Raw genomic sequence first — 19,281 nt, forward strand, 5'->3', positions numbered from 1 at the left:
AAGGAAAAAATATCAGCACATGGTAAGTGCTCTGCAGAGGATTAAAAATGGATTTATGTGGGGCCACTCTGTGGCGGAGTGGTTAAGTTCCCGCATTCCGCTGCGGTGGCCCAGGGTTTCAGCGGTTCAGATCCTGGGCGCGGACGTGGCGCCTCTCGTCAGGCTACATTGAGGCGCGTCCCACGTTCCATAACTAAAAGGACCCACAACTAAAATATACAACTATATACTGGGGCGACTTGGGGAGATAAAGCAGAAAAAAAAAAGGGAAGATTGGCAACAGTTGTTAGCTCAGGTGCCAATCTTTAAACAACAACAAAAAAATGGGTTTATGTGATAGTTCCTGGGTGTCTTCTTTAGATCAGATGGTCAGAGCAGGTCTTTCTGAGGAAGAGACATTTAAGGAGCGATTGAGTAATTCAAAAGAGCTGCTGTGCAAAGAACAAGGGAAGAGCATTCCAGTGTGAAGGGAAAGCTCAAAGACAGAAACAAACTTGGGGGACTCACGGAGTGAAGGAAGCCCGGTGTGACTGGATGGTGTGGGCAAGGGGTGGTTTGAGCTAGTATTGCAGAGCCAGTCGAGGCAGGCTGGACCGGGGGCATTTGTCAGCTGTAAGGTAAGGTGTGTGGATGGGAACCATTGGCAGGTTTTAATCAGGAGAATAATGTGATCTGATTTATATTTTCCAAAAGATCACGCTGGCTGCTGGGTGATGAACGAATTATCTGGGAGCAGGAGGGGAAGCAGGAAAGCTAGTTAGGATGATTTTATCTCAGTCCAAGTGAGATATCGTGGTAGTTTGGACCAGTGTGGTAGCAATGAGATGAAGAACCCTGGATTTTTTAGGATATCTGTGAATGCTGGGGATGTTCACAAATTAAGAATAATTTCTAAATTTTTGCCTTGAGCAACTCAGTAGTTGATCCAGTGAAGAAGACTGGTAGATGAATAAGTTTGGGGGAAATCATGAGTTTATTTTTGCCATGATTGATGTGAGATGCTTATTTGATAATCCAAATGGGGATGTCAAGTAGACAGTTAGATGTAAGGATCCAGAGTTCTAGAGAGATTTGGGAGCCCTCAGCATATGGCTGTATATTTACATTTAAAGCCGTGGACTGGGTGGGGTCACCTGTGGACTGTGCAGCTAGCACAGACCTTTTGGATCTTTCAATGTTTAGAGGTCAAGCAGAAGAGGCGGAGCAAGCAAAGGACATTAAGGAGGAGCCAGGGACAAAGGAGGAAAACCAGGCGAGTGTGATGGCATGGGAACCCCTAGATGAAAGTGTTTCAAGAAGGGGATGTGGGCAACCATGTGGAATAGAGAAGTGGCCACCGGGTTGGGCTCATAGACTTAGTTGGTGGCCATGACAAGTTAGCCACACTCACGTGGTGGAGATGGAAGCCTGACTGGAATGGGTTGGGGAGAGATTGAGAGGTGAGCAAGTGGAGACAGTGACTCAATCAACTGCTTTCATGAAATTTTGCTCTGAAGGGGAACAGAGGTATCAGTCACTTGCTGGAGAAAAATGCAGGATTTTTAAGATAAGACATACTACTCCACTACTTGGTATGCTTTTTAAAATTATAGGTTAATTTATTCTTAAAGCTCCATTCATTTATTTGTTCATTATTCAACAAGTGTTGTTGAACACCTGCTGTGTACAAGGCACTATGCTGCACACATGGGATGGCACATGGCATGTGCTGTCCTGAAATGCATGCTCTGATCACAGGGGTAAAGATAAGCACATAGATTAGTGCAGCGTAATGGGATCTGTGCTGCAAGAGAAGGAAGATGTGGTACTGTAGAAGTACAGAGTAGGGGTACTTAACCCCATCTTGGAGGTCAGGGAGGGCTTCCCAGAGGAAGTGATTTCTAAGCTTAGTCCTAAAATATGTTAGCAGATGAGCAGGGTGAAGGTGGGAAGAGTGCTCCAGGCAGTGGTCACAGCATGTGAAAGACCAGAGGATGAGGCTGATCACACGCATTCAAGGCAAGGGATGCTCAGTGAGACTGAGGTTTAGAGTTTGAAGGAGAATGTAAAGAGATGAGGCTTTAAAGGGTCATGTAACATACAGGGGTTTGGAATTTTTCCTAAGATCAGGAAGAAGCAGTTGAAGGATTCTGGATAGAGACATATGCAGAACTGGTTTTAGAAATCACCCGGGCCGCAGTGTGGGGCATGGTCTTATGGGAGTGAGTGTGGAGACAGACCAGTTTAAGTCTGATATTAGGGTCCAGCTGGGAGATCATGGTCTCCTGTTCTAGGAGGTACCAGTGGGGATGGAGAGAAATGGGTGTGGAGAGTTATCTAATAGGTATAATTTTCAAGACTTTACACAGTTTTTACCTTATTTTATTTTGAGCTTTATTGAGGTAATTATCAGGGCTTTTTGATTGACTGGGTATGGGAAAGTGAAGGAGAGAGCAGTATCAAAGATGACTCAGGTATATTCTTGGGCAGATGAGTGGATGATGGAAGCATTCACTGAAAAAAAATGCAGGAGAACAACTTTGGTGGGGGAGGGAGTTGGTTAGAGATGATGACTCATTTAGGAAATGTTGGGTTTGAAGTGTCTATGGAACCATAAGTGGAGATACCCAGAAGATAATAGGATATAGAGACATGAAGCTCAGGAGAAACAGACACCTGGGCTGAAGGTAAAGATATGTTGCCTTGGAGTAGATGAAAATATCTAGAAGAAGAGAAGGGCCTAGGTGGAAACATTATAAAAATAAAAGCAAAACAAGCCCATAACAGTCTGAGAAGAGGTGTCCAGAGAAGTAGGAAGAAACCAGGAGAGTGTGGTATCATGGAATCCATAGGAGAGTATTTCAAGAAGGAGAAGTTAGTAAACAGTGTCAGAAGTTTCAAGATAACCAGTAAATACTGAGAAGTATCCGTGGGGTTTAGCAATGGGAATATTATGGGTGGCCTAGCTGAGAATTAAGTGAAGTGGTTGGGGCAGAAGTCAGCTTTTAGTGGCTTGAGAATTGAGTGGTAGGTAAGAAAGTGAAGACAGCCAGTGTAAACAGTTCTTTCAAGAAGTTTGGGTTTAAAGGGGAAGAGAGAGATAGGGTGGTAGCTGGAGGGGACATGGATTTGACATTTCATCCAATTTTGAATTATAATGAAAAGAACATGGATTTCGGTATCAGACACATCTGGATTTTGATTTCTCCTCCATCCAGAGCACAGTATTCAGGACACAGTAGACTTTCAATAAATGTTTATTGAACGAGCGAATAAAACTCATTCATCTTCTAGGAGCTACAGCTTTCTCATTTATAAAAATGCCTACCTGACTGCTTCATTAAAAGGCTTTAGTGAAATAGTGTCCTTGTTCCTTACCCTTGAGTTCCCACTTATTCCCGGACCCGGCTTGCTTCAGCAGGCCTGAGCCAAGTGCATCTTAGGGTGTTATGTTATAATAGATTTACACTGAGCTACAATGTATTACCCTCTCAGAGTTTATTATTTCATCACCATTTTTGCCGGGCCCCGCCTGTTCCCTTGTGTTGTCTCAAGAGTACGTCCCACATGTACATCAGTCCACTTACTGTAGAGAGGTGTTTCTCAGAGTGAGCTCTGTGGACTCCCTGAATCAGAATCTCTGGGAGTTGGGACCCAGAAACCTGCGCTTAAACAATAAGCCTGCGTACTTCGCCGCCATTCAGAAGCGTAGGGATCCGAGATTTGTAGTCGCAGCACAGATCTCTTCAGTGCAGGCTGGTTCTTTTGCGCTCAGAAGTCAGATGGGCTGGGACTACTTCCCTGGGGAAAGTACAGCCTCACACATCTGAATTTTCCAAAGAAAAGCACTCACAGTTTCATGTGCTAGATAAAAGGGAGTGAGGAGTGAGAGATATGTGTTAAAAGAGATGTAGTAGTTTCTTTGATTTCTTCACATCACAGATATTTATTGAGGAACTCAGATGAGTCGGAAGAAGGTGAGAAAGAGGAGAGCCGAACTGCACCACAGATTCGAGGCATTTTATCTGTATTGTGGGCTCATTCTCATGTGCTAGAAATACAAGATTTGCTTACTCAGAGAGCCAGGAGCTCTGTTCCAGTGAGGCTGCAAACAAAAGCCTCACTGTGAAAATCTCAGGTGTTTGCGCAAGGGTGTGGTTCACTCCTGTGGCAACACGAAGTTGCTGGATTCCACATGCTGAGGTCCAGAATAGAACAGAAATCATTTGTTGTATGTCATGTATTTTCCCAACAAACTAAATACTTACATCTCTACATTGACGGGGGAAAATCAACAACAAAGCCCTGCCCCCTCCTCCCCCAGCTGTTTAACCACTCATTCAGCAAATTATTTTCTACATTCGTGCGACATGAAACGCATGGTGGTAGGTGCTGCAGGCAAAGTTAGGAGCAAAATCAGTCTTGGCCCATGTTCTCATGCAGCCCATAGGCTAAAGAGGAGACGGATAATAATCAATCTATCTCACAGATATTAACTCATTTTTTTTGGAACAGCTTTATTGAGATATGATTGGAGATGTAATTCACATACCATACAACTCTTAAAGTGTACAATTCCATAGTTTTTTTTAATATTCACAGACTTGTGCAACCATCACATTTAATTTTAGAACATTTTCATTACCCCAAAAAGAAACCCCATACTTTTTAGCTATCATTCACAAATCATCCACCCCTCTGGCCCTAGGCAACCACTGATCTACTTTCTGTGTCTGGAGATTTTCCTATTCTGGACATTTCATACAAATGGAATCATATATGTTACTTTGTAACTGGCTTCTTGCATTTAGCATAACGTTTCCAAGGTTCATCCATGTTAGAGCTAATATTTATTTGTGTAGACTAATTATGGTCTATGCCAGGGAGGGGCAAACTTTTTCTGTAAAGGGGCAGGTAGTAAATATTTTAGTCTTTGAGGTCGTATGGTCTGTCACAACTACTCAACTTTGCCATTTTAGCGTGAAAGTAACTACACAAAGTGTGCATACAAATGAGCATGTCTGTGTTTCAATAAAACTTTATTTACAAAAATAGGCGCAGACCAGATTTGGCCTTTCGGGTTATAGTTTGTTGACCTCTAATCTATGTCAATGTAAGTACTTAATCCCCCTAACAATTTATGAAGTAGGTATTATTATCCCCATTTTATAGATAAGAAGATGAGAAGGGACACAGCTAATAAATGGCAGATATGGATCAACCCCAGGTAGTCTGGCTGTAGAGCCAGTGCCCTTAATCTTGTCGATAATTACAAGTTGAGGCAAGTGCCAAATAGAGAGGGAAACCTGATTGGATCTATGAAAGCAAATAGCAAACGACACATTGATTTAGGTTTCCTTCAGGATGCAACAGTTGAGCTGAGACCTAAGCATAAGTAGAAGTTAGCTAGGTGAAGAGGATGATGGGGCAGAGTGGCAGGAGGCAACAGAGCTTGTAAAGGCCCTGAAAGAAGCAGGGAGGGGCTGGAGCCCTGGGTGGGGGAGAGTGCTGTGTGCCAGGCTGGAGAGTTGCTCTGGGGTGGACCACACAGGACCTCCTAGGCTGTTATGGGTTTTGCTCTTGATGCTGAGAGTAGAGAGAAACCAGCAAAGGTGGAGAGGGTAATACCCTCAGATTTACTGGTTGAAGTGGAGAACAGATTGAAGGGAGTGGAGCAGGCCTGGTTGGCCATGGAAGTAGTCCAGGCCAGAGCTGATGGTAGATTGGGGCAGGAGGGTTAGGGGAACCGAGAGATGTAGAGAAGGGAATGGACGCCAGAGCTATGTGGAGGCAAATTGTCAGGCTTTGGTGGTAGACTGTACCTGGGGATGATAAAGGATGATGGTGTCAAATCCATGAGATAGAAACAGGCATAAGGACAGGTTTGGGAAGTGGGGAGGTGGAGTGTGGTTTTAGTCCTGGAATACTGAGTTTGACAGGCAAGTGCTGTTTTTGCTATAGTGACAACATGGATTCTCCAGGGGGGAACTATGTGAAATAAAAGAATTTGGAGATTGAGAGATGGTTGCACACTGTACTTGGGACATATGTTAGCTGGGAGTTAACTTCTCAACTCACTTTTCTGGTTCAATTAGCGAGATCCCAGTCTTGGTACTATTTATTTTTCTTGCTTGCTTGCTTGTGATTGGTTGCAAGAAAATGTGTTGTAAATTGTCCCCCTGCTTTCTCTGTCTGTCAGTAGTCTCCCTTTTGGTAGTTAAATAACAGGCCTTTTCCTGTTTATTCTTCAAATATTTTAGGCTGTTCTTGTTTTGATTGTGTGTGCCTGTGTGTTTTTATTCCCTTGATTTGTTTCTTCATGTATTTCTGTTTATAATCTCCATGATAAACAATAGAAGAGGTGGCCTTATTATTTTTAGCTCCCTTTCTATTGGATAATAGCTTGATTAAGATTCTTTGGGACGGCTGTTGGAACACATGGCAAAAATGTGTTGCCTTATCATCCGAATTTAGTTCTCCTTCTGCGTCTGTCCTGCTCACAGTGAGTTGGCAGGGTTGTTTTAGGGAATGGCAACAGGGTCTCCTTAGTACATGCCCTTTTGTTCCAGACATTTTATTAGTAGAAGAAAGAAATTGCCTGGGGGTTATTAAAACAAGGATTGGGATAAGACATAGGCCTACTAACTGTTGCCAGTAAATTAAATTCTTCTCCATACAATAAGTCTGTTTGATCCTCAATTCTTGTAATATTTACTAAGTCTTTCAGTCAGCAAATATTTATTATGTCTTGTCTACACGGCATTGTGCTAGGGGTAGCAAAAACACAAAAGCATGAAGTTTGAACTTGAAGGTTCATACATTGAGTAGGAGAGAAACCACAGGCAGGGACATGACCACAGTACATGAGCAGCAGGCGGTAATGACCACAGGATAGAAACAAACTGTTGGGTTATACGTATAACGATACTAATAAAAATACAGATAGGGGGCTGACCCCGTGGCCGAGTGATTAAGTTCGCGCGCTCAGCTTCTGTGGCCCCAGGGTTTTGCTGATTCGGATCCTGGGCGCGGACATGGCACCGCTCGTCAGGCCACACTGAGGCGGTGTCCCACATAGCACAACTAGAAGGACCCACAAGTAAAATATACAACTATGTACTGGGGGGACTTGGGGAGAAGAAGGAAAAATAAAAAAGAAGATGGCAACAAATGTTAGCTCAGGTGCCAATCTTTAAAAAAACAAATACAGATGGAGTAATAATAAACATGCTATTTTATAACATGCTCTTTTTCACTTAAGAATATATCCACATCAGCTCATGTATATCTACTGTGTTCTTTTTATTCGCCGGATATATTTTTCTTATTTTCTGGTAATTTGGAAGAGTTATGATCTCCTTTTAAAAAATTTCTTATAGTTTAGCAGATGCTTTTTTTTTTTTAAAGGTTTTATTTTTTTCCTTTTTCTCCCCAAAGCCCCGCAGTACATAGTTGTATATTCTTCGTTGTGGGTCCTTCTAGTTGTGGCATGTGGGATGCTGCCTCAGCGTGGTTTGATGAGCAGTGCCATGTCCGCGCCCAGGATTCGAACCAACAAAACACTGGGCCACCTGCAGCGGAGCGCGCGAACTTAACCACTCGGCCATGGGTCCAGCCCCATAGCAGATGCTTTTTAACTTTAAGTAGTGTACCTAAATTTCTGCTTTTTGAATTATCAACGTAAACATATGAAGCTATATCATATATATTCATTTAATTTCCATATACATACATTCATTCATTCAACAAATATTGACTGAGTGCCTCCTACTTGCAAGGCATTATTGTAGGAGCTAGGGACCTAGTGACCAACAAAACCATACCCTTCCCCTTAGAATTTATGTTCTTTACAACTTCATCTAGAAGGATGCACAGGAAACTGTTAATTAGTGTTGTATCTGGGAAAGGAAAATGGGAGGTTTGAGGAAGGTTAAGATTAACTTTTATCTTCTATTGTTGTTTGAAAAAATGTTTTTTATAAGTATTATATATTACTTTCTAATAATAAGAAAAGATCCAATAAAGTATTATGGGAGGGGGGCTGGCCCGGTGGCGCAGTGGCTAAGTTTGCACATTCCACATTGGCGGCCCGGGGTTTGCTGGTTCGGATCCCCCATGCGGACCCCCGGTGCAGACCTATGCACTGCCTGTCTAGCCATGCTGTGGCAGGCGTTCCACTTATAAAGTAGAGGAAGATAGGCATGGATGTTAGCTCAGGGCCAGTCTTCCTCAGCAAAAAGAGGAGGATTGGCAGCAGATGTTAGCTCAGGGCTAATCTTCCTCAAAAAAAAAAAAAAATGAAAAGAAAAAAGTATTATAGGAGAGACAGAGGCAGAAGAGAGTATTTCTATTTCAGTTTAGGAAAGGATATGACTTGTTTTAATAAATGTCAATCGAATGCCCACTATGTGCATTGTGCTGGGTGCTGGGGTCTCTGTGAATGCAGAGGGAGACGGGAAGATTGGCCATTCCAGAGGGTACATAGCATGGCAATGCAGAAAAGAGTGAAACTTACATGGGGATTGTAGATATTCTAGGTGGGCTAGAGAAATAGGATGTGAATGGAGAAGTCATGGGAGAGGAGTCAGGAAAAAGTAGATTGGAATCACATTATGAATGACCTAGAATGTTAGGCTAAGAATTTATAATTGAGTCATTAAGGAATTAGGGACGATCAAAAGATTTTAATGAGGAGAGTTAAAACTCAAAGTAATGAGTCTGGGGCCATGTGCAGTAAACCGATTATCAATAACCCAATAATAGGGAAGAAGAGAAATTCCTGGGTAGAGGAGGGTTGCAAAGCTTCCTCATTGACCTCGTGCAGTAGAGAACACTCTTGGAAAAGCCAGATTGTAATACTGCATAGCTCTGTATTAAGTAAATCATGTAAACTAGTGATTCTCATGGCTGGGGAATGGCTTTTCAACTCTTACTACTGGGGCGAACTCCTGGACTCAGCATTTTGGATGAACTTTTGGGAAACTGGACCTTGCTGAGAACCAGTAGCCATGGGAGTTTTATAATGAGCTTTATAATGAACTTAAAGTCCATACGTTTTCATTGAGCTTAACTCAGTTTGTTTTCATTTAAATTCCCTTCAGGCTAAGGATATGAGTTGCCAGCTCACAAAGCGCAGATTGAATAAGAATACCCTCAGGGATTAAATGTATTTTTATGGTAATGACTCCTAGCGAAAATCTTTGCCTTCTATGCCTTCTTTCTGAAATTCAGTCCAATATTTTCCAAGAATGATAATCAAGGATACCTATACTGGCCTGAATAAAATTCACTGACCACATTTTCCTACGTTATGTATATTTCTTGTTTGTCTTAAAAATCAAGATAGAGAATTTCTCCTTCTCTGTTACTTGACATTTTACAGAAATTCATCATTATAATTGATTTTATTGTTCTCTTTCTTTCTTTGCCTTTTTTATCCCTAACATCTGCTGATTAAAAGGTCCTATTCTCTATGTGCCATTTTGAGAAGAGTTTTATTATTTTATTAGAAAGTTACCCCGGAAATTGAAAAATAAAACCCAACAGTTAAAAAAAAATCTCACCCACTCAAATTAAGTTGCTTTAAAAGCATGTGGCTCTCAATTATTTTTTTCCCAATGGGTCAGGCTTTGAAAAGAACAAAAGGTTACTTATCCTGCCATAGGGTGAGCTGTTTGGCTCTGGTTCCTATTGAACTAATACTGCTTTTCAGGGATAAGGCAGTATGAAAACGCGAGCGAAATGTGTCAAGGGATAAATGAACTGGCACTTACCAGACCATTTAATTGAGCTGCTACGAAGGTGTTTTAATTGCACTGGGGACATCTTTGTTTGCTGTTATGCAAAAGGTCCTGTTGCAGCTGAAAGGTTTGATTTCCAGGATGAAGACGTGTTCTCTAAGTTTGGACAGTGAATTAGTTAAAAGCCGGGAGGTTTTCTTTCTAAATCCTTTTCTGAGGGTTTCATTTGTGCTGTTTCCTTTGCTCCCTGGAGAGTACTAGTGGGGCTTTGTTCTGACTGCTCCTCTTATTGTTTTTTCCTTTGTTTCTGTTAGGTTTTACTCAAATTAGGACAGGAATAGCAATGTTTTCATTGGAAATTTTTTGATTATTTAAAATTCAAGTTTGTGTCCCTGTCAGGGGTTTTCATCAGTGCCACCTCATATGAGATTAGGTGCTCCAATTTGAATAATCCAGTCAGAGCCCTGGTTTTGCTGGGCTTTTCTCAACCTGAGAAAGTTCATGGTCCTCAGTTCACTCGTACCAAGACCCCTTTTGTCTAGCCTCGCATGGAAATGAAATGATCCCTCATCTTACTTGGAAATAGTCAAAAAATGGCTGAGATTTCCAGGTGGACGTGGAACACTAGACTCCTTAGGGACGTAAGGCTCAGTTCTCTGCCAGTGCTTCTCCCCTCCCTGGTGATTTAAAGGTACCCCCCTGCAGCCTCCCCCATGACTCCCCTAAAGTTAGTGCAGACTCTGGCTTTGGACCTGGTCGTATTGCCAATAAATTTCTTTTTCACACTTGATCACCTAGAAAGAGAAATCTCTCTCAGTTCCATAAGGATCTGAAGAGAGTCATCTTTAGTTTTTTTTATTTGTTTTGTTTTTGATTTGAATTTCTGCTTTATTGTTATAGTAATGGCTAGGGCCCTCCCTGCTCTTACATGTGGGCTTGATTGATGTACATTGTGCGCATGTAACTTGATCCCGGAATCATAAAAACTTGTTCTCTAGTTTTTTCTATTGAGGAACAAAATTAGCCCTCAGTATACTTTTTGGTGTCAGTATATGCTTAAAAATTATTGTCTTACCATCTACTGATATTAGGGGGAAAAACAGTGAAAACGCATCTCAAAGATTCTAGACGATTTAGTACCATTTGATTTATGGGACTAAATTGTGTTTCTTTGTAATTCTTCCACTAAGTGAAATTTATATAAAACAGAAATGACCCTTGAAAGCCTCAGCTATTCAGTTGGCTTGTCAGAACTTAATTCAGTTCAGCTAACAATTATTGAGCACTCTATAATGTGTAAGTCACTGGGCTATAACTAATTTAAGCTGATAATACAGAAAAAAATGAAATGGATTAAAAAAGATAAGGGAAAAAACCCAGCGAGGCCAAGTGCATCTTTACTCTCTAATCACGTTTGTAAACACACTAAAATTCCATTTATTCAGATTCTCTTCAATGCTTCAGCCTAAACTCTTATCAGATTCAAAAATTGTCAAGAACTCAAATTAGATGTCTTGTGAACAATTTCAGCCCATTACAGCTGTTAGATAGAGATTAATGAGGCAGAGTGGGAAGGGTCAAAGGCAAACAATGTATCAGAAGGTAGAACAGACAACTTTAAAAAAAGGAATGTAAGTGCATAAAGGTAGATTGACCTGCTCAGTTTCGTAAACAACATGTAACAATAATAATGCTTAGTAAAATCAATATTATTATTCTCTCAGCAAATATTTATTTAGAGCCTAATCTGGGCCAGTCTCCTCTAGGCACTTGGAATATATCACAGATAAAACATCTTTGCATATGTGGTGCTTAGGTTCTATTGGGAGAAGAGCAAGATATTAAATGATAAACATACTATATATATAACTTACACAGAATGCTAAAAGGTGGTAAGTCCTGTAGAAAAAAATAGAGCAAACAACGGGGAGCAGGAGTTGGGGTGTTACAGTTTTAAATAGGATGGTCAGGACAGATGGTATGGATATAGTACCATTTGAACCAAGATCTGAAAGAGAAGAGGGAGTTCGGCTCGGGGGCTATCTGTAGTAAGAGCATTCCTGGAGGAAAGGACAGCTAGTGCAAAAGCCCTGAGGTGGGAATGTGTCTCCAGAGTTTGAGACAAACAGGCAGGGCAGCAGAGTGGCCGGAGTGGATTGAGCCAGGAGGAAGTGGTGGTGGTGGTGGTGGCAGATGGTTTCGGCCATGAGGCCATCATAAGCAGTGATGTGAGGAGTCCTCGGAGGGTTTTGAGCAAAGGGGTTTCCTGATCTGAGTTAACGTTTCATCAATATCACTCTCGCTGCTGTGTTGAGAATAGTATTTAGAGGACAAGGCTGGAGGAGGGAGACCCGTTAGGAATCTATCGCGGTAATCCAGGTGGAGGGGGAGGTGGAGGTGACTTGGACCAGGGTGGTTGAGTGGAGTGGTGAGAAGTGGTCGTATCCTGAATATATTTTGAAAGTGAACCTAAGGGGATTTCCTGAGGCACTGGATGTGAAGTGTGAGAGAGAGAGAGAGAAGCCAACATGTGATGTAGGAGGAAAACCAAGAGTGTAGGGTCCTGAAGGCAGGAGGAGAGAGTGATCATCTGTATCGGATGCTGCTGGTGGTCCAGAAAGATGAAGGCTGAGAATCGACCATTGGTTTTAGTGAGAGGGGGTCACTGACGACCTTGATTCATGGTGACCTTGATGAGAGAGCAGTTTCGGTGGAATGCGAGGGCCTGATTGGCATGGGTTCAGTTAAGAGAGAATGTTGATAGGACCTGGGGACAGTGAACAGAGACAACTGTATTTGAGGAGCCTTGCCACAACAGGGAGCAGACAAGTGAAGGAGTAGCTGGTGGGGAACTGTGGTCAAGAGGAGTTTGTTTCTGTTTTTGTTTACAGATGGGTGAATTAACAGCATGGGTCTATACTGATGGGAAGGGTCCCAGAGAGAGGGCAGAACAAGAGGAGGGTACAGGAGGGAAAGGAGCAAAATGTTCTCGAATAGGTGCAAAGGGATGGGATCTCCTGAACCAGTGAAGGGATCAGCTTTAGGTCTGAGCAAGACTCGTTCATCCATGCTAACAGGTTAGAGGCAGAATATTTTTAAATAATATTTACTAACATTTGCTTAATGCTTATTATCTGCCAGACATTGTATCATTTAAATACATAACTTATTTAATATCCTCAAGGTACTATTATGACCCCAGTTTTGATAACCTCCTAATATAGCCAATACTAAATGGCATGCTCAGGATTCAAACCCCAGGCAGTCTACTTGAGAGGTTATACACTTAATTGCTGCTCTGTCCTACCTCCTGGAGGGAGAACATTTTGGTAGGTGTTAGATGAGGGAGAGTGGGTGATTGCTTGCTTAAGTGTCCTGGGAAGCAAGTTCTCAGCTGAGAGTAAGGATGGGAGAGCCTGTTGAAAGTTTGTGAAAGAAGGAGAGGCTGTGAAATTACTGTCCAGGGCAGTGGTAGAGGGCCATAGTATGACTGCCGGGCAGCATTTAGGACCCACTCGGGGTCACGGTGAGACCAGTCAACACAGTTATGGGTTTTCCTCCAGCCACATTCGGCAGCACGTGTATGAATGGCATGAGTGAGCCGAGGGTAGTGGTCACGTACCAAGCACACACAACAAAATGAGAGGCACAAGAGAGTGTGTGTAGTGACTGATCATGGAGTTTAAAATGGGTAAGGGTGAAAGGAAGGATATCAAGAAGGTGAAGGGCAGTGAAAATGGGCAGAATCAATGGCATGGAGTTGTTAATGGATCCCAAGGATTGTTAAAGTTGGAGCGCTGGAGGGAATGAAGTGAAGATAAGAGGTGATGTTCAGAGATGATAATGCATGAAATCGACATTATGAGGAGTTGTAGTTATTAGTAACGCAGGGTCTGGTGTATGACCATGACAGTGAGTGGTTGAGGCAGGTCAGAAGGCAACTTTATTGCAGAAGAAACGGAGAGGCCAGGAGGTTGGAAGGTTCATCTCTATGTATATTGAAATTGCCAAGAATCAGACAGGAGTTGTATTGGAGAGGGTGACAGTGGGGAAGGAGCTAAAACCTTTGAGAAATGATGAGGAGTGACAGAGATAAGGATATGACTGTAACAGTGGGGACAGTCTGATGACATGAGAGTCAAAGCTGGAGCATTCAGAGACAAAGAGTGGAGAGTGATCTGAAAGGAGCAGTGAGGAACAAGGAACCAGTGTGGTCCAAGGGCTGCTTACAAGAGAAAGCAAAGCCACTGCCTGAAAGGGCTGCAGAGAAAGCGGAGTGCTCAGAGGAGGGCCAGGTTTCAATTAGAGCAGAAAGGCCAAGCCCGCCCAGAGAGGGTAGTGGGTGCGTGGGGGATTTTGCTGAGGGTGTATTATGGATTTCATCATCAGTGGAAGGGTTTCAGGAGTTAAGGAGAAAAATTGGGAGATATGCAGAGTCACATGGAAATTAGAGTGAGAGAACAGAGGGCGTGTGAGAGTCTGGGGAGGGGTGTGTGTGTGTGGGGGGGTGTGTTGGGAGACGCGGCCAGGTTAAAGGCATAGTGAGATGAGACCTCATGAACTCGAGGTAGACGGTGGTGACAGGCTGTGAGCTTTGCGTGCAGAGAGCAGTGGTGTCTGGGCTTATGCTTCTCCCTGTCCAGGGGAATAAGGAGCTCTGGGGACAAGGCCAGTCAGTCCTCGTGTGCAGGGCTAACGCTCGGCCTCAGAGTTGAAGCTGAGGGGGTAGGAGGCTGGGGGAAGCATGGAGTCGGTGTGGGGCCCACTCCTGCCCTGGGGAGGAAGGGAATGTACACTCTGAGTGTTTAGGGTTTTCCTTTGACTTCTGCCTGGTTAATAAGAGTAAAAGCTAGTACTTCTTATGTGTTTACTATGTGCCAGAGACTATCCACTTCTAGTGAATCATTAAATTCTCATAACAGCTTCTAGAGGTGAGTGCTTCTTACCTTACTCCGTGAGGAAACTGCTCAAGGTCACCAACTCCTCCGTAACAGAGGCAGGATTTGAACCCAGGTCTCTCTGACTCTAATTGCAGCTCATTTACAGTTAATTCAGTGGCAGTAGATTCTGCATGATAAAGGTCAAGACTATCCTGCCATGACTTGATGAGCCGTTTAAAACGTCATCCGATGTTCTGGAATTTATCTTTAAATACGGCCTGGCTTTGGCTTAGGCTGCAGGTCCTCTTGTTAGGAAGTCTTCTCTGTCACCACGGTTCCTAGCACAGCACTGTCAAGGCCACGTAAGGACTTCATTGTTTCGTCAGGAAAAAGTCTTAAAAACCATTGTCTCTCATCAGCTAACCTGTGGCTTTAAAAAATATCTTATATCAGCATGCTATTTCCAAAACACTTCTTGATGAACATCTGAAATTGACTAATTCCTAGAAAGTTTGTAAGATTGTGAAACACAAGCACAGACTCAGAGTGACAAAACTTTGAAGGTTTGATATGTTCAAGATGTTTCTGAGGCTTCTCATTCAGTAACTGCTGTTGTCCTTTTTTAATAGCTAAACAGGAAGACACTCAGAAGAAAACCTTCACCTGCTGGATAAACTCACAGTTGGCAAAGGTGAGGAAAAAAGAGCAAATTAAGCTGGAAATATATATGTTACTCCTGCTCCCTCAGTTTGAGTCCCCAACTTGGCACTGGTGACATGTCAAAGGTTAAAACAACGTGCTGAATGTCACCTTGATCATGTTTTGATGTATTTGTTATTCTTTCCCAACACAAAGGGCAGTTTTGTTAAGGATATGGGAGAGAGTGCTATAAAAATATGTAAAGCAGCAAATGAAATTATAGTAATGATTCATGTATATTGAGTGTTCTGTGTTAGACACTGTCCCAAGCTCTTTAAATGTAATGACTACTCGTTACATTTAAATGACTTCAAAACCTCTCCCCAGGTAGTAGTATTTCTGTTTAAAGAATAAGGAAACTAAAGTACAGAGAAGTTATATGTCTTGCCCGTAGGTCTCAGAGCTTGTAAATGATAGCGCTGGGATACAGACCCCAGCAGTCTGGACCCAAAGGCCTTGATCTTAATCACTGTGCCGTCCTGCCTCTCAGCGATGCCAAGTGCCTGGAATAACCTAGATACAAAATGAATGAGCCTCTTCTCGCAGGCTACTCATCCTAGCACAGTGGTCGTAATTCTGAAAAGGGTAAATTCATAAACAGGTTACTCTAGAAATGTAATCTGCTCCCCAAATGGGTCACCACTGGCTGATTTTGAATATCTTTAATACTATTTCAACGCACAGCTTTTAGCTCTCAGTGAAAGCTGAAAGAGTGTTTTGTTACTGGAAATTTGCCATGAGATAAATAAAGTTCACCATTTTTCTTATTGTGTTTTGATATGGAACTATCATTCCCTTAGTTATGAAGAAAATCACTACCCAGTCTTAGCTTTTGTGAAGATACAAAGCACATTTATGAGATTCTTAAAGGTATTGTGTTTTGGGGCCAAAATTTGGATGATGATTTTTCTGGTGATGTTTTGCAGCACACCCCCCCCTCGGTTATATCAGACCTCTTCACAGACATTAGAAAGGGGCATGTCCTCCTGGACCTGCTGGAAGTCCTCTCAGGACAACAATTGGTAAGCTTTTAAAATGACATTAAGGAAATTTTTTGATGTAAAAAAATTTTCCTATTTCTGAGCAATATGTTTTGCTTAAATTTCCTAGCCTCGAGATAAAGGATCCAATCCATTCCAGTGTAGGATCAACATAGAGCATGCCCTGACGTTCCTGCAAAGCCGATCCGTGAGTGTGAATTTCACTTGAAAACTCATAAGAGACAGAAATGCTGTGAAATGTTTTCTCCTTTTAACCTGCATTTTTTCTTTTTCAGATCAAGCTAATAAACATTCATATTACTGACATTATAGATGGAAAACCATCCATTATTCTTGGCCTAATTTGGACAATTATACTGCACTTTCATGTAAGTAGTCTGATGATCTGAAAATTTTTTCTATTCCAATTACCAAAGTATGAAATAAGTGTAATGCAATGTGTGACTTGATGCCAGAATCAGTCCTCAGCTTCTTCCAGAAATAGGGCACTCTGGAAATCTTGACAGGTAGAAAATATATAGCAGACCTTTTTGCCATTTATGTTATTTTTCAATTGAAAATTGAATGCTGAATTATCATTATATCCTGAATTATCCATGATAACAGCACCAGTCTGTGTAGAACCTACTGTGGTAAATTTTTGCTTATTATTGTTTATTTACTTTCTCAGAAGAGAGAGTAGGAAGCTTTTGGAGTAAATTCTTGAAAACTAACCCATTAAACTTTGTAAAATCTCCGTGTTTTTGAGGACACTTGTCCAATCTAATAATCCTACAGCATCCATGAATGACTCATAGATTGATTTCATTCCGCAAATATTTCTGAGCACCTACTGTGTGCTAGCTTCTGTTTTAGGACACCAAGAAAATAACAATGAATGAGATAGTTATAGTCCTGACTTTATGGCATTTATGATTGATAAGCATATTCTCTCAGGTCTTGGATTCTGAATTAGTGCAGATTTTCTACAGCTACCTGAAAACTTACATGTTCTGTATCTCCATAATTACTTTAAAAATAACTTTAAAAATTATGTGGGAAAAAAATGCCTATTTTAGAAAAACTAGAATGTTACATAACTAATTTATATCAAATTTAATACATGCAAAACCAGACTATGTATTATTTTTGGATACCTACATTTGTAGTTATACTAGAATAATATGCATGAGGATGATGAAAACTAAATTTAAGATTGTGGTTTTTTCCCCTCTGGGAAAGGAGGGAAATGGAATTGGAGAAGGAAAGGCAGAGGCTTAAACTGTATCTGTGTTTAATTTCTTTAAAAAAATATGAACCAAATGTGGTAAAATGTTAAAATTTGATAATTCATAGGCATTTATTATGTTTTTTCTCTATACTTTCCAGGGTATTTGAAATATAATTAAAATTTTCAATATAGATAACAAAAAGAAGATAAAGTCATCAATAATTCTACCATTCACAGATAATCACTTTAAATAATTTGATAGTTTTCATATATATGCAGCAGGAATTAATATATATAGTCATATACATATATCTTAAAATAGGGTCATGCTCTCCATACTGTTTTCAACCTGTTCTAATTAACATCTTTCTGAAATTATATATATTTTAATGGAAGCATGGTGTCTTTTGTAAAATATTATATTTTGTTAATGGACAGTTAGAATGCTCACGATCTTTTACGACTATAAGCAATTCCAGAAAGACTGCCCTTCAGATAAAATTTCTGCATACAATCTTAATTATTTCCAGGAACCAAATTTCTAGAAATGAAATTTTTGGGCTGTAAGATTCGCAAAATTAAAACTGTTTTTGGTTTTGTTTTAATATTGTAAATAAACTTTTGTTGAAGTATAGCACACACTTCAACAAAAGTTTATATGTTGAAGTATAGCGCAGGGGCCTGGCCCTGTTGCTGAATGGTTAAAGTTCTGCATGCTCTGCTTCAGTGGCCCAGGTTCTTGGGTGCAGACCTATTCCACTTACCAGCCACGCTGTGGAGGCATCCCACAAACAAAAAAATAAGAGGAGGATTGGCACAGGTGTTAGCTCAGGGCAAATCTTCCTCAGCAAAAAAAAAAAAAAAAAAGTATAACACACATAGAGAAAATGCACAAATCTTAAGTGTAGAGCTTGGTGAATTTTCATAAATTAACACATCCACATGAACACTGTTTAACCAGAGATAAAAATATGGAACATTGGTGGTGGCATCCCAGAATCCCCAGGTCCTTTTCCCAGTCACTGCACTCCTTCCTTAAAGATAACCACTATTTGGATCTTTATCATTGATTAGTTTAGCGTCTTTAACTTCACATAAAGTGAGTTATGACTGAATTCTCTTGCACACACCGTATACTCCTTTGTGTCTGCCCTATTTCCCTTAACATCGTGTCTGTGAGATTCATCCCGTTGAAGCATGTATCGATCGGTCTTTCTTTTTCATTCTTGTGCACGAATGTACCATTACATGAATATTCCAGAACTTACTTACCATTCTACTCTCGATGGATGGATGTTTTGTTGCCAGTTTTTAGCTGTTTTGAATAAAGCTGCTAGGAGCATTCCTGTATATGCCCTTTCGTGCTACAAGCCCTCCTTTCTGTTGCAGGTGTATCTAGGAATGGAACTGTGGGGCCATAGGCCATGTGATCTTCAGCTCTAGTAAACACCTGCCAAATAGCTTTTCAAACTTGTTCTGATTTACACTGTTACCAGAGTATGAGAGTTCCTTGCACCAATCCTTGCTAATACTTGGCATTAAAAAATTTTTATTTTAGCCGTGCTGTTGTGTGTAATGGTTTATAGAATCTTTAAAATATATTCTGAAAAAAATAAAATAAATAAAATATATTCTAGATACAAATCCTTAGTTGTGTATATATAATTGCAAATATCTTTTCTGACTCTGGTTTCCCTTTTCAATCTTTTAATAAACAGACATTCGTAGTTTTAATATAGTTCAACTTTATCAACTTCTTTTTGTGTGTGTCT

The 19,281-nt window shown here is 41.1% G+C and overlaps 1 protein-coding gene across 8 annotated transcripts in view; it reads left to right on the plus strand.

The window, feature by feature from the left end:
- Nucleotides 1–19,281, plus strand: part of SYNE2 (spectrin repeat containing nuclear envelope protein 2) — a 296,778-nt gene that overhangs the window by 54,462 nt on the left and 223,035 nt on the right. For all 8 annotated transcript variants that reach the window (XM_023627878.2, XM_023627880.2, XM_023627881.2 and 5 more), the window contains exons 3-6: nt 15,229–15,290; nt 16,225–16,320; nt 16,409–16,486; nt 16,575–16,667. In XM_023627878.2, the coding sequence (XP_023483646.1) occupies nt 15,229–15,290; nt 16,225–16,320; nt 16,409–16,486; nt 16,575–16,667 (329 nt within the window). The remainder of the gene's footprint in view (nt 1–15,228; nt 15,291–16,224; nt 16,321–16,408; nt 16,487–16,574; nt 16,668–19,281) is intronic.

The sequence above is a fragment of the Equus caballus genome, chromosome 24 (assembly GCF_041296265.1).
Source record: "Equus caballus isolate H_3958 breed thoroughbred chromosome 24, TB-T2T, whole genome shotgun sequence".
Lineage (NCBI taxonomy): Eukaryota > Metazoa > Chordata > Mammalia > Perissodactyla > Equidae > Equus > Equus caballus.